This window comes from Maylandia zebra, linkage group LG10 (assembly GCF_041146795.1).
Source record: "Maylandia zebra isolate NMK-2024a linkage group LG10, Mzebra_GT3a, whole genome shotgun sequence".
NCBI lineage: Eukaryota > Metazoa > Chordata > Actinopteri > Cichliformes > Cichlidae > Maylandia > Maylandia zebra.
The window spans coordinates 32,861,754-32,889,670 of NC_135176.1; the positions used below are offsets into that span (position 1 = coordinate 32,861,754).

The 27,917-nt window shown below is 44.7% G+C and overlaps 1 protein-coding gene across 2 annotated transcripts; it reads right to left on the minus strand.

Annotated features, from left to right (window-relative positions):
- Positions 1–20: 20 nt before the first annotated feature.
- On the minus strand, positions 21–27,857 carry siah2l (seven in absentia homolog 2 (Drosophila)-like). 2 transcript variants are annotated; one of them, XM_004556871.5, is made up of 3 exons: positions 27,273–27,857; positions 3,832–4,011; positions 21–3,241 (listed from the first exon to the last, which is right to left on the minus strand). In XM_004556871.5, exons 1-3 carry the CDS (start codon positions 27,717–27,719, stop codon positions 2,870–2,872), a joined length of 999 nt encoding a protein of 332 aa, XP_004556928.1. In that variant the 5' UTR covers positions 27,720–27,857; the 3' UTR covers positions 21–2,869. The 2 variants fall into 2 exon arrangements, with proteins under 2 accessions (XP_004556928.1, XP_076745578.1); XM_076889463.1 differs by lacking the exon at positions 27,273–27,857 and adding an exon at positions 18,863–19,297.
- Between the last annotated feature and the right edge of the window lie 60 nt (positions 27,858–27,917).

Consider the following 27,917-nt stretch of genomic DNA (forward strand, 5'->3'; position numbering starts at 1 on the left):
GAGGAATAGCAACATGAAGGTCAGCGTAAACAAACCTGTTTATTACAGAAACATCACAAACTGAGCTTTACAACAGAAACATCACCGTGAGCGTAGAAAACGTACTCTGGAAATCTCAAACAGCAGCACAAATACGTGTGAAAACAAAGAGTGGGAGGAATAAATCTTTAGAAAATAGACTGTCCCTTTAGCTTCATTTACAATATCTCAAAATATTTCATGGAAAGTCGGCGTGAAAGTGATTATTGTTGAGTGTGTCTGTGGACACGAGCGTCCCGGGTTGTGGACCTCCCTGTGCGTCCTCATGCTTCATTTCCAAGGCTGTTAAAACTGAGTCTGATTCTTTGTTGGCATTCAGAGGCTGGAAAACCCTCATTCAAATATGAACACATGATGGAGGCTCAAGACTTTTGCACTGTGTGTGTGTGTGTGTGTGTGTGTGTGTCAGCATTTTTCTTATGGTGCCATAAAACTTCTTTGCTATGTGGAAGTAAACGTGCTTTCATCCGAAGAGTAAAAAGGTTTCTTCGTCACTCCAACACTGGGAGAATGTTTCCTGCTCTCATTGTTTGTGATCAAAGATTCACATCAAACTGCAGCGAGCACTTTGAACTTTGAACTTTGAAAAATCACAAAATGATCCGCAAACGGAAAAACGGGACCCTGAAACCGGGACACTCGTGTCGAGGTAACCACACCTGGAGACAAAGAGACAGCAGTGTTTGCTCTGTGTTTCTACTGTGTGCACATACAGCAGTCATATTAGAATAAGCCTTTTTCCTGCCCACTCTGGAAATGTGGGATGTGACAAGTTTTATGACAAATAAGCTCAAATTTGCAGTTTTCTGTTCACGACCCACCAGTCAAGCATAACACACCACAGAAACACGATAATCATCGAGCAGGTACGAAGGAGCCGGGTGTGTTTTTCTACAAGCACAGAAATCTAATGACTACAGCTTAAAAGCAGAAGTCAGCCAATCAGAATAAGACGTAACTCTGAATCATACAAAGCTACCCTCTAAAGAAAATCCAGAGCTGGATGAGACACTTGGATGAATGATGGGAAGAAATCGGCTTATTTTGGACTTTTCTTCATCTTCATGAACACAGAGGAAACGCCGCTGAGCTCGGAGGGCTTTGCGGTTCAGTTACAGACATGTCTGTGGTCAGAGGTATCTTTCTGGTCAGTTGCTATGACGGTTTCACGAGAAGGAATTTAGTTTTTAAAACCCACATTTCCACATAAATACACGAGTTTGTGTCGGTCGTGTCTCTGTGGCGTTGAGCAGACGAGCAGCTCTCCGTTCTTCTGAACACATCGTTGCGTTTTTCTGTTTCCCAGAAGCAGCACATCAGCACCAAGGCCCCTTTAGAAAGCGGGTGAATGGGAGGAGGTGGTTAGCGGTAGAAAAGTAAGGCGCTGGCGGCTAAACGGACTGCAGGAGGAGGGACGGGAGGATTATTCCTCCATTTTACTGCTTTTATCAGAGATTAAAGAAAGTCTGAGGATTAACTGAGCACAGCTCAGGTCAAAGGCCGACCTCCAGTCAGAGACCCGCCATCAGTCACCATCTGCAGCTGCAGGGATCTGAACCGGCAACCTCTCAGTCAGAATGTTGGTGTTCACATTACTCTGCTTTACCTGAACTGCTGGCAGCCTTCTTCCACCAGCTGACTCCAGGTCTGTGGAGCTTTTTCACAGTATTTGTTTTTTATGAACACAGACGGATTAACCTGCAGATCATTTTCTATACGTGCATATTAAAAACACAGCTGACAGCCCGACCCACGGCCCTTTCTTTACTGAGTTTATCAAAAAGGTTTAAAAAAGTGTGAGGAAACAGCCAATGAGAATGACAGTTTTTAATTTACTGACACGTGACAAAGAAAACTAACGACTCAGACAAACATTTTCCTCGGATTAAAAGTGTCTAATTCCTCATTTTGCTTTAAATTCCAGTCTTAAAATGACATTTATCCTCTTTCATACTAAAACGTTACAGCAGAAATAAACATGTTCACATGCCTCACCTCTATGGACATGTAGATAGTTTTCACCAACTCCTTCAGTGCACAGAGATTATTGAAATAAGTCAAATTCACCTTGAATAATATTTCCTGAATATTTTTGGTCTGTTGGCAACAAGGTTAGACTCATTTTCCGCTCTGTCCTATAATCACTGGATGATTTCTTTGTTATATGTGATACTAAAGCAAATATCTTTACATTCTCCACTTCCTTTCAACAAAAAAGCCAAAACAATAAATAATCTGCACATTAACCAATAAAGAAGCCACGGCTGAACTCTGCATGTTCAGAATCTCTCTGTAAACAACTAATCAGACGTGAACGTTATCAGAGCGTTTCCTGAACCATTAACTGTGAATGTCGTAACAGTCGTGGTGTATTTGGCCTCTGCTGGTGAAGAACGTAAACTCAGTCTGATAGCACCAGAACTGCAGAGCAGAATATTGTGAACACGCCGGCCTGACAGGAAGCCGATTAACCCGACGCAGGAAGAGGGAGCCGCTTCGGCAGAGAGAAGTGTTTGTTTCCACCAATGAGGACCGAGTCCTCGGGAGTTTAATCTCTAACCAGGCCAGACGTCCTGGCTGCGGTCGAACCAGCAGATCCGACCGTTCCTCCATCGAGGAGAGTGTTGGAGGCTCGAGGTGACGCCCTCGTTTCCAGACAGGTAACCAAAGGACATTCTGCCCCACGTCCATCGTTAGCTGACCACAGAGGTCAAAGGGCTGCTGCTGACTGTTTGAGCCGACTCCTCGAACGACTCCAACTGAGGCTGTCAGCAGGTGCACTCTGCACCTCCTTAACTCCTCCCTCGGCAGGAGGCTCCCCTCGGCTCCGTCAGCACATGGAGATGGTGACGTTGATCCCCAGGTTACCATTGTCAGCGAACAGATGGGCGATGGAGGTGTCGAAGACCAGGCAGTCACTGTTCATGATGGCGGCGGCCACGCCATCGTGGATGGAGCGCGGCGTGGCCTCCCAGGTGAGCCGGCGCCGGTTGCCGTTTAGCTCCAGGCGATAAGCGAAGTTTTCGGCCTGCTTACGGGTGCCGATGAGCAGCACGACAGCAAAGAACTGCTGGTGACCTTCATACTTCTCCTGCTTCTCCAGCACCAGCATGAAGTGGTGGCTGAAACATGACTGCATCATCACCCAGTCGACGGCGCCCGGCAGATTGATGTCCGTCGCCAGGAAAACGATGTCCTCCCCCTGCAGCACGGAAACAAGTACCGATTAGGAAGAACTCAACGTTTTCACACTTCACACCTGCAATCATGAGGAAAACAAGCTGAAGAACCAAGAAGTGCTGTGGTGTCAGAGACGTGAGCAGAAAAGGTGAAACGTTCACTTACACGAACGTCACACAGTTAAGAACACTTGTGATCCCGTTTCTACACAGTGCCGTGTTTCTCTGTTTCGCTGCTGAGGATTCCTTAATAATTTACATTGTTTGTCTCAGCAGCTTGTAGACCTGATGTGTAGGATGTCCTGAAATCTCTCCTAGCTGCGTTCCAACTACATCCTGCATGTTCAGTTGGTGAGTAGTTAAATCTGCTGGTTACTTCAAACTGCGCTTTTGTTTGATTCAGAGGTTCCACTGATACTGAATGCAGGGCCTTACACTGGTTAACGGTTGGAACGCTGACATGACAGCTCGACATTCATTGTGGATGCATTGTGTTAAAGCCCCAAAGTGCAGAAACAGTCAGAAGGACAGGCTGCAAACAAAGATGGTTCCCACTTTGCCCGTGTTTCTACCCCATACTGTGTGTCTGTAGAATCAAAGTTTGGATCTTGACCTGCAGCGTGGTGATGGACTTGTGAGCGTGCATGAGGTGAGGCATGACGGCCTCCAGTGAGCCATGCCACTTGCAGGTGGCTCCTGGGCACGGGCAGGTGTACGGCCTGAACTCGCACACCTCCTCGTGATCGGGCTTCTCGCTGTGGTGAAGAGACAGCGGGCAGCCGGCTGACGAATACTGCAGGGAGGACACACAACACAGTTAGAGGCACGCTCGACCTGAAACATCAGCTGCTGAAGGAAAGTCGCATCTCACATGAATATTACATCAAGGAAATTGACCCTTTTCTCTCACCGACAATCTACTTGAACTAATGTGGAAGTGCCTTAAACTTGCATTCTTTTCAATGTTGTAACATGACGGGGAAAATGACCCTTGGCCATGACCTCTGTTACCGCTTTGATGAGTTCATGGACTCACTCAGATCATACTTAATAAAAGTCCATTAAGAGTCAAAGACTGGTTATGCTCACTGGCTAACGTACAGTTTTTCTGCCATCGTACGGTTTCTTGTTGAGATCCGGCCCTCGCCATCCAGGTTCAGCGTAAACACTCATCTTAAGGAAGTAACAACATTTATACTTTCTACAGTTAAAACTACGCTGTGTGCTTAAAACAGAATAAACACAGAAAAGTTGTAATATTTTTAGTCATTGTTAGTTTGGTTCGTTTTAAAAACTAAACTGAAACATTGTTATGTTAGTCCAGGTCCAACACAAACCACTTTTCATTTCAACGGTTCATTGATGCTTCTGTACTGATGTTTTGCCATTTCCACATTTTCCCTCCTGATAAATGTCTGAACTGTTGCCTCGGCTCAGAGGACATTAAATGAGGAGTAATTTAAATTTTCTGGATGAATTAAGAAGCTGGGATATAAAGACAGCCGATGGCTGCTGCCTTTATGCAGACAGGAGTGCGTTACTGTAATGGCTGCAGCAGTCTCCTTCATTTTCTGAAACGCTGAAGGTCACAGCGGTGAGACTCTCCCTCCCTCATCCCGTTTCATCTCCAACAACAGACTGACTACAGACAGACGGAGCTTATAGCGGGGCATGAAGGGGGGGGAGTGATGAGGAAGGCAGTAAATGAGGTATGAAAACAGCGAGGCGGTGAGGAGCTCAGGGAGACGGGAAGGCTCTCGGGGGAAGCGGACGATGTCGTTAGCGATGCCGTTTGAACATCGCCCCCTGGTTTCGGCGTGCTGGGAGAGCATCCATAAACATGAGGGGAGACACATCCAGACAAGAACGGCGTGTTCAGAAGATGACTGCTGATTGGGTGGTTTGACACCGGAACACCACACAGTACACGCTCTGCACCCAGCTGTCACAGCACATCATCGAGATATGGATCCATTATTTATACATCAAATATATGCAGGAGAGTAGCTTTGAACAGAAAACAGGATCCCAGATGCAGAACGGACATCTGTGCCATGTCTCTGATGTTCAATGTCATATCTTTCCCAGTCTTACTAACGCAGTGCTGGAATGGGGCAGACATGTGCCCCGAAGATTTTTAAACTTCAGGAAGCACCTCTCAGGTCTCATTGGCCACTTTGTTCAGCTAAAGCATGATCTCATTTTAAGATTCTTCAAACTTAGAGGAACTATGGAAAAAGGTCTCAAAGTCTTGGAGATAGTCCACTCTTCTTAAGCTCAACTTCTACATCGGTGTAGCCTACACAAGGTTCAACTGTAGCACTTACATTACATTCATACTATACATTAGTCAGTTCAAACTGATCCATTCTGCCGATCAAGGTGAAAAATGGTGACAGAAGCAGCTGGAAATGTGAGGAAATAATCACAGTAATTGTGGGCTGTGCCAACATGACATTAGCTGTACTGAGAGTGCAAGTCAGGTTATGGAGTAAGCTCTGCGTAAGGGTTTCAGGATATGGTAAATGGCCTGTATTTATATAGCGCTTTACACATCCAGTCATCCACCCATTCACACACACAGTCACACACTGGTGATGGCAGCTACATTGTAGCCACAGCCACCCTGGGGCGCACTGACAGAGGCGAGGCTGCCGGACACTGGCGCCACCGGGCCCTCTGACCACCACCAGTATGCAACGGGTGAAGTGTCTTGCCCAAGGACACAACGACCGAGACTGTCCAAGCCGGGGCTCGAACCGGCAACCTTCCGATTACAAGGCGAACTCCCAACTCTTGAGCCACGATCGCCACCAGGATACTCCGTAGACTCAACACAAAAGTACAAAGTAAAGTATGACTGAGTGTTTCTCTAGGACTTAAGAACCATCAGTACGTTCACACCAAACACAAAGTTTTTCTTGAACTTTATGTTCTGCTCCTCCTCTTCCCATCAGCTGGGCAATTTTTCTGTGTCCATCATGAATGAATATGTTCACACAAGCAAGAACTGGTCTGTTTTTCAGGGACTTTGGTTTTTAGCAGAGATGGCACGATACCACTTTTTCATGTCCGATACCGATATGAATCTGATATAGTGTGTTTTTAATATCTTGCTGCATTTTGTATAAGTTCATACTCAAGTTTTAAAAAACAAAACATTAAAGCTATTCTGTTATACCTGTATGTAAAAAAAAAAAAAACTTTGGGTGTAAGATTCAGATAATTATTTATTAAAAGCTCGACATGACAGAATAAGAAAGAAAAGTATGTCTTTGTGCCCCCCTTTCCCTGTTAATGCCCTATCAGCCCCCCTGGCTAAACTTTGCTAGATCCGCCCCTGCACAGTTACCAGCGTCAGCTACGTAGAAAAAGATCCTCGAGTAGAAAGTAATAATAAATAAATTCTAACAACAGCTGATCAAGCTTAAACGTGCAGCTGTTGTTCAGCCGCTGGTTTCCTCTTTCTGGTGCAAAGTGGGCCAAAAGCAAACCAGAGAGATGGACTCGCGACAGAAAAGCCGATCAGCTGATCGTTAAGCAGTTTCATGATTGAAGTAGCAGCAGCAGAGAGAGAGGCAGTCGCTCCATATATCGCTTGTTAAGCTTAACGCAGGAATGCTTTACAAACACTCAGAGATGAACTTACACACTTGCTTTACTTCTCTGGGATCACTTCCTCGGAGATGAAATGCTGGTTTGGTAGCGACACTCCGAATGCTCAACCAGGTCTCGCACGCCACAGCCGCTCTATCACGTGACCACACTGCTCCGACGTGCTACGGTTATGAGCCGAGTTACGCCATGTCACAAGTTTTGTGAGGTGCTTTGATGATATTTAATGGATCGGATTACATTTTTTATTTCTCTCCGATATCGATCCAGTAATTTAGGTCAGTATCGGACCGATACGTGATATCGGATCGGTCCGTCTCTAGTTTTTAGTAGAGATGGACCGATCCGATATTACGTATCGGTATCGGTCCGATACTCACCTAAATTACTGGATCGATATCGGAGAGAAATAAAAAATGTAATCCGATCCATTAAATATCATCAAAGCACCTCACAAAACTTGCAACGCGCCGTAACTCGCCTCAGAACGTTAGCACTCGGAGCAGTATGCATCACGTGATAGAGCGGCTGTGGCATGCAGGACCTGTCGGTGGTCTGGATAGCATGTGGAGCTTCGCTAGCAACCCGGCATTTCATCTCCGACAAAGTTATCCCCGAGAGAAGTAAAGCAAGTGTGTAAGTCCATCTCTGAATGTTTGTAAAGCATTCCCGCGTTAAGCTTAACAAACGATATATGGAGCGACTGCCTCTTCTTGCTGCTACTTCAATCGTGAGTCCGTGTCTCTGGTTTGTTTTTGGCCCACTTTGCAACAGAAAGAGGAAACCAGCGGCTAAACAACAGCAGCACGTTTAAGCTTGATCAGCTGTTGTTAGAATTTATTTAATATTACTTTCTACTCGAGGATCTTTTTCTACGTAGCTGACGCTGGTAACTGTGCAGGGGCGGATCTAGCAAAGTTTAGCCAGGGGGGCCGATAGGGCATTAACAGGGAAAAGGGGGCACAAAGACATACTTTTCTTTCTTATTCTCATTTAAAATGTCTAGCTTTTAATAAATAATTATCTGACACCCAAAGTTTTAATTTGATGTAAAATGAATAGAAGTCAATTACTGTATATAGTGACTATTAAGTCTAATATATATACCCTAGTAAGCTATAGCACTTTTTCCTTTGGGAAGGTACCATCTGTGCAGTCTGCAATTTTGTTGAAGAAAGATGTTGAATCTATTTAATATTTCTTGAAAAATAATTGATTTCTGTGCATTTTTTTTCACACTGCATCAAATTAAGGTTGATTACGTCGATTAAGCATCATGAGGTGGAGCATGAGGGGTGGTTCCCTATTTTTTATTTATTTATTTTTGTTGTTGCTGGGAGTTGGAACCCTATTAGTTAGGTTGCTTAATATTTACGCTAAGTACTCTTTAAAATACCAGAATAGGGAGGATGGTGTAGGCTTAAGTTTATTAGATTGATCAGTATTGCTGAACTATGAAATATTTTTTTTGCATACAGGTATAACAGAATAGCTTTAGTGTAGTTGTTGTTTTAAACTTGAGTATGAACTTGCAGACTTGCAAATTGCAGCAAGATATTTTAAAAAACTGTTTTGTTGATTAAAAAACACTATATCGGATTCATATCGGTATCGGCAGATATCCAAATTTATGATATCGTATCGGACATAAAAAAGTGGTATCGTGCCATCTCTAGTTTTTAGTTCCTTCCTCAGTCTCTAGACTTCATTTAGACTCCTGCAGCAAATCTAAATCCAACTCACGCATTAACCACAAAACCCTTTTAACTCCCACACAGCAACGTTTCACGCCATCCAAGTTGCCGTGGTATGTGTCGGCCTAATGTGTAGTCAGATGCACATCAGGTTATGTAAAAGGTTTTAGGTTAGGGTTAAACTGGGGTTCTGGTTATGGTGTAAGCCATAAACCCGACGCAGAAGTACAATTCAAGTTTAGGAGTAACTGATATTTAGTGTTGGAGTTCCATCCATCCTTTTTTTCCCGCTTATCTGGGGCCAGGTCACCGGGGCAGCGGTCCAAGCAGGGAAGCCTCCTCCAGCGAGTCCTGGCTCTGCCTGACAGTCGATTTAGAAATTAGCTAATTTTTCTAACAGTCGTTAAAACTCTTGTTAAGTTATGAGTCACGCACAGCTCAGAGCTGGAGGTCAAGGAGGAATGCAGAGCAACCGGTGAATTAACAGCTTCACGTTCACGCTTTGCTACATTGGGAATGAGGTGGGTTGAGTTTGGCGTGGGGAGTTTCAAGCTTGTTTTGGATCTCTGGTCCTCGAGTGGAGCAGGTCTGCTGTGGCTGAGAGAGCTGAGAAAATGAAACGGACCAAACTCACAGCTCTGATCATGTTGTCCTCAGTGTCAGTGACACGCCAAACACCAGCATTCCCACTGATTCAATGCAACTGGTGTAAATGCAAAAGAAAAAAAGCTTCTGAAGCTTTGCTGTTCTTGAAGGATGGGGAGCAGGTCGTTACCCTCAGGACGCTCAGAGAACTCTTTGGTGATAAAGTGGAACATATTTAGCCTCCTGAGCTTCAGCCGCTACAGTCTCCACCCAACGAAACATTCTCACGCCAAACAAGACGCTGTGATTTCTGCTAATGTGTGCTTATAATACAGTGAGGATAAAATGTCTGACAGCAGATCTGCCTTTGTTGAAGCTCATTATTGAGGCATTCTGGCCAGTGTAGTAATCATTTAAGCTGTAAAGCATCACTCTGCTGCCTAAACACAATAAACAAACCTCAAACACGCTCTGTTAATAAAATAGGATATAACCGGTTTTGGCTAAGCCTGAAGAACTGCTGTCAAAGACTGAGCGTTATCTCAGTCGGCAGCACGATAAGTAGATTAACGTCTGGAAGGCGACTGCTGGAGAGGGTCTGGCTGTCAGGATGGATAAGGAGCACACCTACACATCTGCAGGAGGAGAAAACAGGATGATCATCCATTTATTCACTAATGTATAACACGAACCACTTCCTGTTTGTGTTAACACAGATCTGGTGAAACACTTGTCTACTACAACAGGCAGCACAACCTGCTGCGAGGTCAGGAGACAGCATCAGACTCATGACCAGGAGTCCAGTTCAAGCCTGTGAGGACTAGAGCTCCTCTTTCCAGTAACCGATGACTAACCAGCAAACTGACAGTTTCACTCAGTTTCTCAACTAAGTCCAGGCTTTAAACAAAAGCTCTCAATGAAATGAGACTTTTCAGACAAATTCAACCAGATCTGGCTCGTTAGCTTCCTTCAGACTCCCATTTCTGAGAGACAATCTGCGTAACGTAGTTTGAATTTTCCCCCCCAACTGAAGGTTATACTGAAGCCTCCTATGGATGTTTCTGGGGTATCCAGGTTACCTGGATCTAAACTGAGAGCAGATGATAAATTAACCAGTGATAAACTTAAATATGCTATGATGGGTTGACCAGTTGGCGAAGAATATGCCGACTAGCCACTTCCTGTGGGTAACACTATTACAGCATCCCATTTGTTCATAGAGCTTTTAGTAACTTGAGAGTTTGGGTGTATGGATGTCATCTCAATGCAACCCCACCAAAGAGACAGTTCAACTCTAGAGACAATCGATAACCAAGGGACACAAAATAGCCTCGACAGCATTAATGATCAGAATAATGTAGCAGGCATGAAGCCACTGCAGGCGAAGTCCTCGATCGCTGCTCAGCAGGAGCTTTACTCAGTGATTAAATATTTACGATCTGCGGGTCAAAACACAGCAGCGGCTTCCTGGAAAGGGCAGCAGACACAAAGGCCACATTAACCGACTTCTATTCATTAAAGCAAACTGCTGGTTCAGATGTAACAAGCGCAGCTCTCTGAATTATTAACTTGTAAGCTAATTTATAAACTTACATGAGTTGTTCTTCATTTGTCCTGGGTTTAGATTATTTATTTGGAATGATTACTTAGTTGAAATTGTGATTTATTAACTACAACCTATAAAAAATAAAATAAAAATTGTAATATGAATATTCATCTGTTGTCCAAAACCCAGAAAACATGTCCACCACCTTCTGAAGCCAAAACGCAGATATCAGCAGAACTAGGGCTGCTCGAATATGGCAAAAATGATAATCTCGATTATTTGACGATATTTATTTAACAATAACAATGTGTTGGATAATGACTTTAAAGATTGTCAAAAAATAATATAAAATAGTGTGCAAATACTGATAACAGTGCAAATGTTTGCAATATAAAAAATAAATGAAAAATGAGTTCTGACTGTGCGAGCCCATAATGTTTCCACACCACTGAAGTTTTTTTTACCTCTCTTTTCAACCAACAGCAGTCACTCTCCTCTCCAAATAACTTCTGCTTAGCTTTCCGAACTCCCTCGGGTCCTCTTAATCAGCGGTCCCCAACCCCCGGGCCTCGGACCGGTACCGGTCCAAGAGTCGTTTGGTATGAGAGAGTTGAGGCTCAAGTGTGAAATGTATAGTTTTCAGGGTTTTTATCGGTTTTCAGTGTTATTTTGTTATCGTTTTTATCATTTACTCGGTTTTCCTGGGTCTTTTCACGTGTGTTATGAATAAATCTTCTTTTTTTTTGGTACCGGTACTAGTTTTATTTTGTTGTATTTATCCGCGACACCTTAAAGGCCGGTCTGTGAAAATATTGCTGGGCATAAACCGGCCCGTGGCGCAAAAAAGGTTGGAGACCGCTGCTCTTAATTGTTGTGACACGTGTTCGAAATGCAGAGAGGTGCGCTCGATTTGCCACACGGAGCAGCGCGAGAGTAAACCACGAGGGAGGGGCTAATAATCGGCTCAGTCATTTTTAATGATCGTTGAAAGCCCAGATCGTAATCGTGATTAAAATTCGATTAATTGAGCAGCCCTAAGCAGAACTAAAAAGAACGACCTGATTTCCATGATCAATTTTCAGGACTCGATTTAGAACAGGTCAGAACATTTTGTCACTTTGTGCCAAACACACAGCAGGCAGGAATCCTCTTATCCAGATTGTTTTAGCAGAGGATTTAGAACAAAACCTGTGCAGCGTCTCATCAGGACTCCGACGGCACAACCTGCTGTCAGGAAACACCTCGCAGTCCTGACCAACACAGGCTGAACATCTCTGCATTAGTCTGCTGTGCATCTGATGAATCAACATCTGTCATGTACAGGAAAACCAAAACTGTAGAGTAAACTGTTGAATTTAAAAGCATGACAGTACTGAGAGTTACGGGCAAACCAAACGTATGCAGGGTTTTCTCACAGAGGAAGCATGGATGATGAAAAACCTGTTGGTCGAAGCACAAACCCCGTGGAACACCACGGACAACTTGTGTGTGAAGCAGATAAATAGATGTGATTCAAACCAGCACATTTCCTTTAAAGCCAACATGTGCTCAGGTAGCTGCAGTGAAAAGCTGCACTGTAAATATAAGTGTCTCATTATGTTCGATGAATTTCATCTTTGAGGTCTTAAAGTATTTTTTTTTTTATTTGCTGAGTCATGTTTTGATTATGAGTCAGCCATAAAAGAGAAAACCAGCTCTGTGCAGCCGAGGTATCAAACTCCACCCTCGACCATCAAGGCTGGTTTTTAGGGTAGCTAAATCTTCACATCCATTAACCTCATTTCATCATCGATCTCAGTCAAACTTACTGGACCCATTTGTTCCTAATAAAAACCCGACTGCAGAGGAGGGAGGCTTCTTTACCCCCAACTCGTTTAGCAGCACGTCTCGCTCAGCCTCTCTGATCCTTTCAGCCTGATTGGTATTGATCGTGCTGGGCTCAGCTGAGTGCTTTCCTGGCCGTGCTGCTGCTTCAGCCGGCGCAGATCTGATGAATCTGTTCTGTTGGGATTGGTGAGACGATGAAGGGCGCTGTGGTTCAGGATAATGGTTTTGGTATTCCTGCCGGCTGTTCACCACCTGCCTGAGGATGCTGCTTGTGATTACAGACACATATGTGCACAGTGAACGGCATCTGAATACGAGCTGGGACTCTGGTTCGCTTAACCAACTCTGGATTTGTCATTCGCCTCACAAAGGTGGCTTTTGTCTCTCCATTTCAACAAAGCCTATTTTTAGACCCCTTTATTCTTTTTTATTTTTAGTCATCTCTTCAAGGAGCCTGACAAGCTTATCAAACTCTGCACATATCTTAGAAGTTATGAAAATGTGTATACCTCAGTGATTATCTCTATGAGAGATGCAGCCACATCCTAAGACATTGATAAAGCCTCCTAAAGCAGTCATGCTCAAACATTGTAAACCCACAGCACACCTGCAGTCAAGAAGAGACCCTTTCACCTTATTATTAGACTAAGACATACGCCATAGCACCTTTGCTCTACCGACACTTCTCACAGCCGCAACTTTGCAGTAAGCTAAAGCACATCAACTAACCTCCATTGCCTTATCAGATACTTTCAGACAGTCTTCCTGCCTCTGGTTGAAAGAAGTGTTTCTTTAGTTCACTTGCAGTTTAGATTTAGTCGAATGAAGCAGTTGGTCTGTAGGCCGATGTAACCGCCAGTACGCTGCAGAATCAGATGATGCTCGTGGTCTTTTCAAGACCTTGTGAGGAAAAAACGATGCGACTGGTATGGTATTAGCTCTGACATGAAAAGGTGCACCTCTGCAGATGCGTTAATTGCCAAAGACATATTCAACTGATGTTGCAGCGAGGCCCCAGTCCTTTGGATGAACACCAGCTTCACCCTTTGCATTGCAGCTGGTATTTCCCGCTTATACTCTGCGACCATGATCAGTGAAGCAACACATGAACTGGACCTCACAGTTCAAGGCGGAAAGACGCAAGACTGCAACAAAAAGGACGACCAACGCTACAGGATCCAACCACCGAGCGAGGAAATTCGTGCAGACGCAGCTCAGCGATACCGGCGAGAACTGTTGCAATCCGGCTTCACGTGCAGCACAACTTTACAGTAAGCTTTTAAAAAGCTCTGGTGTACACGACAGTCCATAAGCTCAGTGTTGGTTCATTCCCTACTTTGTTTAGTGTAACAAATGCTCGCTCAGAGGACATTGTTCAGATTTTGTCTCTAGTATAGTCAGATGTTTACGACGTGAAAGACACATGGACACGCATCACTGCAACTTGTAGATCGAGCTTCTCTTTCAGCCATCTTGCCTCAAACTGAACTACGTGAGGTGCATTTGATTCATAACAAGACTCAACAAACGTTTCAAGGAAGTGTAAAGTTTTTGTGCTCTTTAAAACATGACACATGTTACATTATGTTATGGAGTTCCACAGGGTTCAGTGCTAGGACCAATTCTGTTTACATTATACATGCTTCCCTTAGGCAGTATCATTAGAAGACATAGCATACATTTACACTGCTATGCAGATGACACCCAGCTCTATCTGTCCATGAAGCCAGATAACACACACCAATGAGTTAAACTGCAGGAATGTCTTAAAGACATAAAGACCTGGATGGCCGCTAACTTTCTGCTTCTTAATTCAGATAAAACTGAGGTTATTGTACTCGGCCCTGAAAAGCTTAGAAATATGGTATCTAACCAGATTCGTACTCTGGATGGCATTACCTTGGCCTCCAGTAACACTGTGAGGAACCTTGGAGTCATTTTTGACCAGGACATGTCCTTCAACGCACATATTAAACAAATATGTAAGACTGCTTTCTTCCATTTGTGCAACATCTCTAAAATTAGAAATATCCTGTCTCAGAGTGACGCTGAAAAACTAGTTCATGTATTTATTACTTCCAGGCTGGACGACTGTAATTCATTATTATCAGGAAGTCCTAAAAACTCCCTGAAAAGCCTTCAGCTGATCCAAAATGCTGCAGCAAGAGTCCTGACAGGGACTAGAAAGAGAGAGCAGATTTCTCCTGTTTTGGCTTCCTGTTAAATCCAGAATTCAAAATCCTGCTCCTCACATACAAGGTCTTAAATAATCAGGCCCCATCTTATCTTAATGACCTTGTAGTACCATATCACCCTATTAGAGCACTTCGCTCTCACACTGCAGGCCTACTTGTTGTTCCTAGAGTATTTAAAAGTAGAATGGGAGGCAGAGCCTTCAGTTTTCAGGCCCCTCTTCTGTGGAACCAGCTTCCAGTTTGGATTCAGGAGACAGACACTATCTCTACTTTCAAGATTAGGCTTCAAACTTTCCTTTTTGCTAAAGCATATAGTTAGGGCTGGACCAGGTGACCCTGAATCCTCCCTTAGTTATGCTGCAATAGATGTAGGCTGCCGGGGATTCCCATGATGCATTGAGTTTTTCTTTTCCAGTCACCTTTCTCACTCGCTATGTGTTAACAGACCTCTCTGCATTGAATCATATCTGTTATTAACCTCTGTCTCTCTTCCACAGCATGTCTTTATCCTGTCTTCCTTCTCTCACCCCAACCAATCACAGCAGATGGCCCCGCCCCTCCCTGAGCCTGGTTATGTCGGAGGTTTCTTCCTGTTTAAAGGGAGTTTTTCCTTCCCACTGTCGCCAAAGTGCTGCTCATAGGGGGTCATATGATTGTTGAGTTTTTCTCTGTATCTATTATTGTGCGATCTACTGTACGATATGAAGCGCCTTGAGGCGACCGCTGTTGTGATTTGGCGCTGTATAAATAAAATTGAATTGAATTATGTCTGGGCATCCATAAACAAAATGTGATGATGTGTTTTAAAATTAAAATAAACTGAAAATCTGTCTTGACGCAGCCGTACGTTAAAGCTCGCCAGCATCATTCAGGACTCACCTGACTGCCCGGCAGGGGTTTGGTGCGTCCGACAGGTCGACGGGCTCTGTCCCTGACCTCTGACCCATGCTGCTGCTGCTGTACGGTGTTAGCGGTCAGCCCTGCAGCACTAGCTGAACCAACCCCATGGCGGTGATGCCAGCCCAGAAGGCAGCGCCAGTGAGCCAACTCTCTGAGCAGAGGTAGGCAGGAGGCTGGGCACAGCATCGGCACAGGCTAGAGCTGCAACAATTTTACTGATTAGTCGACTCTAGTAACTGTTTTTGATCTTTTCAGCTCATATTTCCAGGTTTCTTTGGTCTTCTGTGAAAGACAAGTGAGTATTTTCTGGTTCTGTTGGGTGGACAAAACAAGACATTTGAACTCATCACTATGGACAATGACGAAAGCTGACTCCTGCTGAAGCCGACAGCTCACCAGCATAAAAGTCTCTCACTCTTTTAAACACTACAAGTCAGAATCAAAACTTTAGTTAAAGTTTTTCTGCACATGCTCCATGTGTGCAATTCCTTTCTTTGAAATTTGTCCTGGAAACTCAGAGGCTCCAACTCTAAATTTAACTTTGATTTCTCAAGTCTTTTGTCCCTTTGGGCTCACCATACTGAACCAGACAAAACAAGCAGCAGCTGTTCAGACAGACTGCAGAGCCACGTGGAGATCATATAGCAGAGTGATCAGAAGTTCACAGGAGGACAGAGACCGGACGAGCGTCTGACCATGTTTGGTTTCTGTTTAACTCACCAAGTCAGACGATTGGCCTCAGTCTGCTTTAGTGTGAGCTCTCAGATTTACTGCAAGAGTCTTGAAAACAAACACAATGAGTTTGGTTTGAATACATGCTTACAGTACAGGAGCACCTTTATAGTCACACCAAGTATCCAAAACCATAGTAAAGCTATTAATCAGTACATTTTCTAACAGAATGGTGCGTTTAGAAAAAAAAAAAAAAAAGACCTCTTCTATTTCATGATCAACTTCAAAGGACCATGAAATAAAACCAAGCTGATGGGTTCAAACATCTTGCTTATTCTTCTCAGTAAAAGATTTCAAAGTATGAAACAAAGAACACACATTAATTATCAACAACGTTGATAAATGAAACAACCTCATGTTAGTTGGATTAAATAATGGGGACATTTTTTTTAATACAAATATTTTTCTAATTGTCCACAAATCTCATGTTCAGACTCAAACCCTCACCTGTGACTGTAAAGTGTGCTTAAGCATCCTTTGGTTTGGGAGGCTGCTTCCATGGTTTTGTTCTCACTGTGAGGAATCTGTGTGGAAACCGGCGCCTGAGCAGCGTTAGCCTTCACCGCACGCACCATGTGAGTTTATAGAGCCATATTGCTATTTAAAATAAAAATCTGAGTGATTTTCAGTGATGATGGCTGTTTTTGTTGTGATTTATCAAAGAACAAAAAGAAATGACATGGTCTGTGAATATAAGGCCAGATACACATCAGCCACTGCCAGCAGTAAATTAGCAAAAATCACAGCGACAGGCCGGCTATAGCGATGCTGCTGATCTCGATAGACTATAGAAATAAACACATACAAAGAGCCTGCTGCAGAAACACTTTAGGTCTTTATTGCTAACTGCATTAAGTTTCCTGACAGGTGGACGATGAGACAGGTGCTAGCTGCTGCTAGGCTTCACCTCAGCTAACTGCAGAATCCTTGGACTGGATCTCTGTGCTGTGTGAGTCTATTTGAGCATTTTTAATACAATGATCCAATAACAGGCCCGTGTGAGGCTAATTCTACTAGATATGGTAGCAAGTAACAATAGTTATATTGTTACTTGCTACAGTTATTTGATATTATATTTTGCACTATCCTACTGTATACTTGTATTCTATTGTACATATTGTATATCTTATTCCTCTGCTGCATTGAGCATGTGTAAGACAAAAGAATTTCCCTCGGGATAAATAAAGTTCTTCTTATCTTAAATTCTACAGTATCTGAGCATTAATTAGCAGGTATCCTGTGTCTGTGAGGCACCATTACAGCCAGGCTAGCTAACGTTAGTTGCTAACGTAACACCCTGTTGTCCAAATACAGTCCAACATGGCAGCAACCAAAACACCAACACCGAGACCAACAAACCAACACTCTTTCTTTTTATATTAGAGTCAGTTAGGCACCGTTTTCATTTACTGAAAACTCTTCATACACTTTTAAATGTATAACTTTTTTAATGTTTTTGTGGTGAAATCGTAGCACACTGTGACTCAAAACACAGGTTTAGTGTTTAGTTTGAGAGGGTATGAACATGAGCTTTGTTGGCAGAAAGAATAAAATGTTTTATATTATTTTTAATTATTAAATAAAAGAACTTGTAAATATTTTAAAATAAAAATGTTTGCTGTCCAACGTCACACGTCAGCTACCCCCCAATTTGTTTAAGCAGCGCCACCCTGTGGTTCAGTGTGAATGTTTATTCTAATTGTTAATTAATCTGCCAATTATTTTCACGTTTCATCGTCTGGGTTTAAACTGCCCAAAGACACTCAGTGATTTTACAGCATTTTTGAATGAAGCGTTTTCTTTGCTGCAGTGATTAACACATTCACTGTGCACGCCAGTTTGAGACCCGGACACAAATACAAGATCCGGGTCACGAGAGTACTCCGAGTGCTGGTCCCAAGTCCGGATCAAGTGGAGGAAGATCCAAACCAAAACATGTGGGGGCCATTTAAGAAACACCGGAGCAGCCAAAAGAGACTTACGTGCTCGCTGTTTTCCATCTAATGTAGATGAAATTGATTCAGTTTAGTTTTATTTATGTTTTATTTATTATTATATGCCGATTCACACTAACAGCCACCTCAGTGTAACGCTTAATTCAACTGTTTTTGCTGTAAATTTGTTTTTTTAAATCCGTGGAAACACCGAGCCTCCGAGTCAAACCACAAATGCTGTACAAACAACATAAAACAGTGAAACGTCTCTAACATGGGAGGAAGTAGAAATAGAAATATTTTTCATTGGCTTTTTTTGGCTTGAAGAGCAACAAGCAGTAACACAATCGACAATCAAATACTCATTGTTGCTGCTTCACTGTACACATTTATTATCATTTTAATTAATGAGGAAATTAACTGGCAGATTAATCAATCAGACCCACAGCTGCACCACCAACATGAATCAGGTAATCGATTACTTTGACAAACAAAAACATTTTCATACGTTGTTCTGATCAACAGCATTCGTCTCCAGTTCAGACGGTAAAACATCAACATCGGTTCAAACCAACCTGATGACTCAAATCAATCGATAATCGATCGGTAAACGTACCAGAACCTGTCGGATCAAACAGACGCAGCCGTAATGCAGCTGAACCTCGCTCGCCCGCTCTCTCTCTCCTGCTGCAGCAGCAGAAAAGAAAACACGGGCAGCTGTTTTCTTCTTCTGTGGTGACGAAAAAACAAAACACGCAGGGCCTAAACACACGCACACACACACGCACACACTGAGTGAGCTGTGTGGCGTCCGTCTGACTGACCGGCGGTGAATAACACCGACACACACTCGATCACTGTTTCTGGTTTTTAGTGAATGTCTCTCGGAGCTCTCCCTCTCACTGTCTGAGCAGCAGAAAAACGTGCGTCCTCCAACCGACACTGAGACACTGCAGCGTGTGCGCGCACACAACACACGCACACACACACAGTGGGGGCGGGGAAACATGAGAGAGAGAGAATAAAAGGGGAGTATCGCTTAACCGAGTGCCATCCTCCTCCTCCAAGCATCTGTCAGCACTGCTCTGTGTGTGTGTGTGTGTGTGTGTGTGTGTGTGTGTGTGTGTGTGTGTGTGTGTGTGTGTGTGTGTGTGTGTGTGTGTGTGTGAGACCAAACACAGGACCTCTGTCTTCACTCTTTTGTTTTGTTGTGAATATAGAAATAAAATAATTTCTATTCAATTTTATTTCTTTTGCAACATATTGGTAAAAAGGGTAAATGGCCTGTATTTGTATAGCGCTTTACACATGCAGTCATCCACCCATTCACACACTGGTGACACAGTGTGTGACCAATACAACAACAATTTCCTCAAGGTGCTTTATACTGTGAGGTAAAGACCTTACAGTAATACAAAGAAAGTAGAGATAGTGTCTGTCTCCTGAATCCAAACTGGAAGCTGGTTCCACAGAAGAGGGGCCTGAAAACTGAATCCCCATGAATTACAGTCGTCCAGCCTGGAAGTAATAAATGCATGAACTAGTTTTTCAGCGTCACTCTGAGACAGGATATTTCTAATTTTAGAGATGTTGCACAAATGGAAGAAAGCAGTCTTACATATTTGTTTAATATGTGCGTTGAAGGACATGTCCTGGTCAAAAATGACTCCAAGGTTCCTCACAGTGTTACTGGAGGCCAAGGTAATGCCATCCAGAGTAAGAATCTGCTTAGATACCATATTTCTAAGCTTTTCAGGGCCGAGTACAATAACCTCAGTTTGATCTGAATTAAGAAGCAGAAAGTTAGCGGCCATCCAGGTCTTTATGTCTTTAAGACATTCCTGCAGTTTAACTCATTGGTGTGTGTTATCTGGCTTCATGGACAGATAGAGCTGGGTGTCATCTGCATAGCAGTGTAAATGTATGCTATGTCTTCTAATGATGCTGCCTAAGGGAAGCATGTATAATGTAAACAGACTTGGTCCTAGCAAAAATCCACGACACTTCAGGCAAAACCTGACTGATTTTATTATTTGATGTGCCTGAAGTCTGTTCCTGGTGTCTGCCTCCTCACTGACAGCTCTTTAAAACAAATTCAATGCAAAATGCTGTTTGCTGGATTCACATCCACAAAGAAAACCACTACAAAGCGCTGATTCACTCCTGACATCTGTAATCATTCTGAATACAAAGCCTTCTTTCCCTCCCCATCTCCAGCTGCCTCCCTCTTCCCGCTCCTCCACAACCACCCACACATGCAGGGCCTTGGAGTGGGGGTATGTCACCAGGGTGCAGAGGAGGCTACCCCCCCCCCCGTCCCCTTCTGGCTGCCTCTGCCTCAATTTTATCCCACAACTTAGACATTCACATTATTCACACTCTCATTACACATACATATAGGATCTTGGGGGTGGGCACAATCACGGAGTCCAAATCACCATCAGGGTGTATACCTCACCCCTGACGTCGTTGCCCACCTCTCAATTTTAAATACACTTAGACATTGAGGGTTAGCAGGAGGGACTATGCGCTTACCTGCTGCTCCTTGGCAGGTAGCTCCATGCCCTCCTGGGTTTTAATTGCACCTTAGAACACATATGCATCAACACTACAATGAGCGGGTGGAGGGAGGTTTGGAGTCTTCTCCCACCCCCATTCTCTGCGGCCTGCTGGAGCGGGAGGGCTAGTAGGAGGAGTTGGCCGTCCGACTGCGGTCTGGGGTGTGGGGCCTCCCTGCTGCTGCGGAGTCGGGGTGGTCTGCCTCTCCCCACCGCAGGGAAAAGGGTAACACCACCTGGGTCTGGGTGCAATTCCCCCCTCCAGGGGCAAGGGTACCTAGACCCGGTTTGTAGAGTACGCTTGGGGAGTGTGATTGTGTGTACAGCGTCTCTTTATGTCTGTCTCCACGTTGGTTGAGTGTGGAGTGAGTGCATATGAGAGCATGAGGGTGGGAATGGATGTTTGTGTCTGTGTGTGCCTGTATGTCTGTGTCTATATGTCAGGTTGGGTATCAGACGCCACCTCTCTGGGGACACCTCAGGCCCTCCAAGGTTTGGAGGCCTATCTCCACCCACCACCACTTCCCCTGCCGGTGGCGGACTCCCTCAGGTGTCGGTGTGTTGGTGGTTCTTTGTGTCTGGGGGTGGGCGTCCGGGTACACACCGGCTCACTCCTTGGCGGCCGCTTGTCGGGGCCTGGGGCCTGGGGCTCGCTCGGGCCCCTTTGGAGGTGGGGTGCCCCCGGCCTCTCGGCCTAGGGCTCGGTCACTCAGGCGCAGCTGGGGGCCGGCGGAGCTCACGGGCGCGTCACTGCAACTCCCCCTGACTTCTGCTCCGCGGCTGCTGGGCGAGCCCTCATCTGGGACTCTCCTCAGCTCTTACTGGGACAGTGGCGCGGCTGCCCCTCTGTTGGTCTTCCATGGTCTCTTGTGTTCTGGGGGCCTCTGGATGTCTGGAGTTTTGATCTCCTCCATACCCGCTTCACACCCTGGAGGACGGGGCTGTGGCCCCCCCACACTCCCTAGCAGATCATTACATGGAGAAACCTTTGGAATGCAAGCATGCTGATCCACACAGGTATGCACACATGGGTATTCACAGACGCGGACTAAAGCTTTCTTGGCTGCTGCCTCAAAGCACACTGTGCGCTGTCTATCTTGCGTGCTGCACAATATCGTTTATTACTTAGTAAATACTGATATCTATGACTAGCTAGTTTATTGTGATGGTATGGTGCTTTGTTTTCTCTATTATTATGTTGCTCTTTGTTGTTTGCTGTCTCCTCTGTTTGTTTTTGTTTGTTTGTTTGTTTGTTTTTTTTCTCCATACAGGTGACCCAGGAGTTTTTTTTTTTTTTTTTTTTGTCTCTCTTCCCCCCCCTTCTCACCGTCTCTTCTCCCCTTTGGTTTTCTTTCTTTCTCTCCCCCTCTCTCTCTCATTCATTCCCCCTGTCCTATTTATTAAAAAAAAAAAAAAAAAAAAAAAAAAAAAAGACAAAGGATGAACTGAAGCTCTGCCATCACGTAATGTCGCATACTGCTGTTTCTGATGTCATTTAGAAAAAAAAAAAAAAAAAAAAAAAAAAAAACAAAGCCTTCTCAGATTTGTTCATCTTGCACCACTGTCAGATCAACTGTAGAAGCTTTAAAAACATGAAAATTAAAGCTTTTTTCCAAAAGTCTATAAAAATGTCCATGTGCCAGTAAAACTGACCTGACAGGTTTCAGGTAGGACGGTAAAATTATTGCCAAGATTAAATAACGTCTACATCATCACACCATCTTGTTTTCAGCAGCACAAAAGCTCTGCATCAAAGCGCAGAGCAAACGTCAGAGTGCTGATATACTGGCTCACACTAAACGTAAAGCCTCAAAGACACACAGTAAAGATTGATGTTTATGCCTCAGTTTAGATTGTGTATTTATCTTGTTGTATTTCAAGGAGTTACACAGAACTTCCTCCTGTTTGTCCAACGACTGAATGTTGCCAAATACGTTCTTCACACACAACCACCTCCTGGAGAAATCAGCAGCTTACCTCCTACCAGTCACCAGTAAAAATGAGGGAAATATATATTTAATGGCAGCTGGCATCCTTGTACACGCAGTGCTGCCATCTTCTGTCACAGTCCGTTATTACACTCTTAAATCCTGCTACTTATTCCTGCGTCTTTTGTGATCTTACAAAGCTTCAAACGACGCGTCGACTATTAAACCAGTCGTCGACGATTTTGATAGTCGACGTAATCGTGGCAGCCCTATTTGAAAACCATGGCACACAGTATATCAGCAGAAATGTGCATGACTAGCTTGACAGTTGATCCTTGCTGCTCTCTGCAGTTGCTTAAATACAATAAAGTTCCTACTCATCAAACCAGTGTTTTAGTATTTTGTAATAAAGCTACTGTGTTAGTGTACAGTGTTAATACTGGGACTGATTGATCTGCTTGTGTACTCACAAGCGCGGCGCAAATTTTGGGTTCTTCGCTCTAGTTAGCGTTGACGCAGCGCATGCCACATCCGATTTGTAAAGACAACTTACTGCTAAAGAGAGACAGACGGCAAAGTGGGCAGTACATCCTCAGTTTAACATTAACTCGTTGCTGCAGCACTAAAGTGATCCCACATCTGAAAAAGCATGCGGGGCTGCTCGTGTGTTGAATTTATGGCAGTGAGGTGCAGGCCTTATCATTTGCTGCAGGAGTTCAGAATCATCGTTATTGTGGCAGTGTACATTCCTCCTGACGCTAATGCTAAGGAGGCGCTATGGGAGCTGTACGAGGCCGTCAGGGACCTGCAATCTCTCCACCCCGAGGGCTTTTTCATTATCGCTGGGGACTTCAACCAAGCAAACCAAGGACATCAAGCTCAAAGAAAGTCAGTGATCTCTTTGCCTGGTCAGGAGATTCTCAGCGAATGTGGCGGGACATCCAAACACCTCTCAACCAGACGCAGTTAACACATTCGATGCCAGGTTTGGGACTCAAAACAATGAGCCAGCATGGAAAACCAGCCCCTCGCCAGACAACCAAGTGCTGTCCCTGTCCACGGCCCGAGTGAAAGGACTCTCGCTAAAGTCAACCCACACAAAGCTGCTGGACCAGATAATATACCCGAACGTGTGCTCAGAGCCTGTGCTGACCAGCTGACCGATGTCCTAGGACAGCGGTCTCCAACCTTTTTTGCACCACGGACCGGTTTATGCCCGACATTATTTTCACGGACCGGCCTTTAAGGTGTTGCGGATAAATACAACAAAATGAAACTAGTACCGGTACTGAAAAAAAGAAGATTTATTCATAACACACGTGAAAAGACCCAGAAAAACCGAGTAAACGATAAAAACGATAACAAAATAACACTGAAACCGATAAAAACCCTGAAAACCAGACATTTCACACCTGAGCCTCAACTCTCGTGGCCCGGTACCAAACGACCCACGGACCGGTACCGGTCGAAGGCCCGGGGGTTGGGGACCGCTGTCCTAGCAGACGTCATCAACATGTCCCTGAGCCAAGCTGTTGTGCCACAGTGCTTTAACCCCCCCCAATCAGACCTGTGCCAAAGACAGCTACAGCCTCGGAGCTCAAATACTACTGCCCAGAAGCACTTACTCCAATCATCACAAAGTGCTTCGAGCAACTAGTCCTGAGTTACATCAAGAAGCAGCTCCCCCCCAAACTGGACCCACTACAGTTTGCATATCACGATCAATGGGTGATGCGATCTCATTGGCACTCTGCCTAGCTCTATCACACCTGGATCAACGCAACGCCCACATAAGAATGCTGTTCACTGATTTCAGCTCAGCATTCAACACCATCATCCCCCAACAGCTGATCAGCAAGCTGGACCTGCTCGGACCCAACACCTGCAACTGGATCCTGGACATTCTCACTGATAGACAGTACAGGTTGGAAATATAAGATCCAACACCATCACACTGAGCATAGACGCCCTCCACCCCCCCAGGGATGTGTGCTGAGCCCACTAATCACGCTGCTGACCCACGACTGCACCTCCAGCTCCAACACAATCCAAATGATCAAGTCTCCAGATGACACCCCAGTGGTGGGACTCATCAGGGACGATGATGATGCTGCATACAGAGAGGATGTGCAACGGCACTTTGGTGCAAGGACAATAATCTATGTCTCAATGTTGACTTTAGGAAGACCAAGGCTGTCCATCTCCAGCTCAGCATTGCTGGTGTCGCAGTAGAGAGTGAAGAGCACCAGATTCTTCAGTGTTTGCATCACAGAGGACCAGCAACACCAAATCGGTGACAAAAAGAGCTCAGCAGCGACTGCACTTCCTGAGACGACTAAGGAAGGTTTTGCCTCCCCAAACCCATCCTTAACACCTTCCACAGAGGCACCATGGAGAGCATCCTAACCAGCGGCATCACAGTCTGGTATGGAAACTGCCACAGTCTGACTGCAGAGCACATTATTGGCAGCTCTGTACCCAGACTACAGGATGTTTACACCTCATGCTGCTATTCAGAAAGCCAATAGCATCACTGTCACGACTTAGCTAACATAAATTAATGTTAGTCTGTTAGCCACAACCAGCCAACCAACCACATGACGTCACATTCTGTACGGACAGAAGATGGCACCAAACATCTTTTTAAAACTTTAAGCACTTATTTCTTAAATCCGGCTTCACAGACAGTGTAATATATGTCAGGTGTGAGAGCAGGACTTAGTGGTGTAAATCAGCCATTATATGTAGAGTTTCATGTCCTCTCTACCTCATCAAGGCTGCAGTTCTTCCTCCTACTGTAGAGAACAGCTCAGTAAATATTGGGTCCTACGTAGAATTTTCGGGCTTTTCAAAACACAAACCTCCCCTGAAAAAACCCAAAACATCTGTGACCAAATGATTTGTATGGCTGACATCTACACCAGCCTGCAGACACTTACCAAGAAGCATTAGACGAGGAAGATCATCACAACAGAAACAAAAAACATATTTTAACAGCAACAGTGAAACAAATGAGCATGAGCCTGCTGTCTGCAGGAGGTATAACGACACAACATGATTACAGGGCAGCAGGACGTGTACGAGTGGTGAGGAGATTCTCGTGGGTTGAAATCTAAATGATGACGAAACGCTCGTCGACCAGCCAAATTTTATGCATGATCTTCACTTACAGCTTCAATGAACTCAAATTAAGCTGAATTTAATGTTTTCTCCCCTAAACTCTTGGGGACATATTCTGTTGAGGTCACATGCACTGCATGAAAACACCACCAGAGGGCAGTCTGTCCTGTAACCAGCCTGCTGAGCTGAGCGAGCTGTGAAACATCTACTTTCAGTTTGTATCAAGTCTTTCTGTACTATGCAGGTTGGAAACTGTGTCCATATCAGACCTCCTCTTCCTCCTCAGGGTCAGAGTCAGGACTCAGTTTTCAGCCGCCGACACACAATTCAACTTTAATGTGCGTGTAATGGAACCAGAGCCGCCGCTCCAATCAGTCGACACGCTGCGAGGCCAAAGGTATGTGGACAGCTGCACACTTGTTGGACATGTTATTTAAAACCTGGTCATGATTCTCACTCTACAGTCACTTTGGTATGCAGGAGATTAAAACACCAGTCATCCATTTTTATCTGCAGGTTTTAGACAAACAGAGGAAACAATCAGCAGAGTGACGAGTCCTGATTAATCAGTGGACTCATCACTGCTGGCTGAACTATGTTTATTACAGTTACTGAACTAAACACAGACTCTGGACTTTCCTGGTTGTATTACTCTGACAGAGTATTAGGGCCACATAAAGAAAATAAAAATCATTGATATTTTTGAGAATAAAACCAAATGATATTGCGAATGTGTACTTTAAAATGTGTTTTAGTTCCTTTAGGACATGAACACAGTGCAGTGGGAGGCATAAGGACACTGAAAAGAAAGGAAAGACCAATCAAACAAAAGAACAAACACACAATCGTGGAAGCGTTGGCCAAATTTGTACAAAATGAAATGGCAATGAACAAATGCCAGGATATCGATGATTACACCTGCAACAAAGAGGATGGACGTTATCACAAGATATGATAGGAAGATGTTTCAAAGCAAACAAATCCTCTACAAAATAACTAATTTGACTTTTTTCTTGAGATTTTGGTTTTATTCTCAAATTGATCAATCATATTTTTTCTTAATGTCGTCCTAATACTCTTTCTATATTACATAATGAACTCTGTGACATGACTTTCCTTCACTGATTGCACGCAGTGAACTAAGCAGTGATGCTTCAACGTCCGATTATTACTACAGGCAGTGAACTCAGCACGGGAAAAATAAATAAATAAATCCCAATTTTCTGGAGTAACCTTTGACCTTTAACTCCGTTGACTGTGTGTCAGACGTTTTCCTGGAAAATCAATCGAAATTCTAGTTTGGCTCTGATGACGTCACGTGACAGGTGTGTGTGGAGGAAGTTGTGCACAAACTGAAGTGAAGAGAGTTGTGATGTAGTGTGTGAGTATCAGCTGGGCCGGTTTGTGTCTGTGGGTCTACCTTGCAGGGGAACGGCAGTGTGGAGGCCACCTTCTCCATGGCCAGGTTCCGGATGCTCGGGGTGAGCGGGCCTCGGCAGGTCGGGCAGCAGCTCAGCTTCTGACGACACTGGTTACAGACCAGGTGACCCGCCTGGCACTGCAGGATAGGCGGCAGGACGTAGTCGAAGCATACCGGGCACTCGAATAGCGCCGTGAGCTCCGAGGATTGTCCGACGAGGCCGGTAGCCGGCATGGACACGGTGGAGGAAGGGGGAGCAGACCCCGACCCGGCCACGGAGCTCACGCCGGCGGCCGCTGCGGCAACAGAGGCGCCTGCCGCTCCCCCGTGCTTCCCTCCGCCTGCTTTCCCGGCCCCGAGTCCCCCACCTCCGGCTGAAGATGGACGACTCATAGCTTCCAGCTGCGGTCCCGTTCCTGAGAGCTGCCGAACAGGCGGTACCGTCATCTACTGTTTACTACCGGACGTCCCTCGAGGCCCCCGGAGACACAACATGGCGGCTGCTAGTTTGTATCGCCTGTCGGCTCCTGCCATTGGCCGCTACGTCAAAGATTGACAAGCCGCTCGGCCAATCAGAGAGTGGAGTCGTGTTCGGCTTGAAAGCAAAAGAAAAACAAACAGCGTCGCATAAAAGAACAAATATAT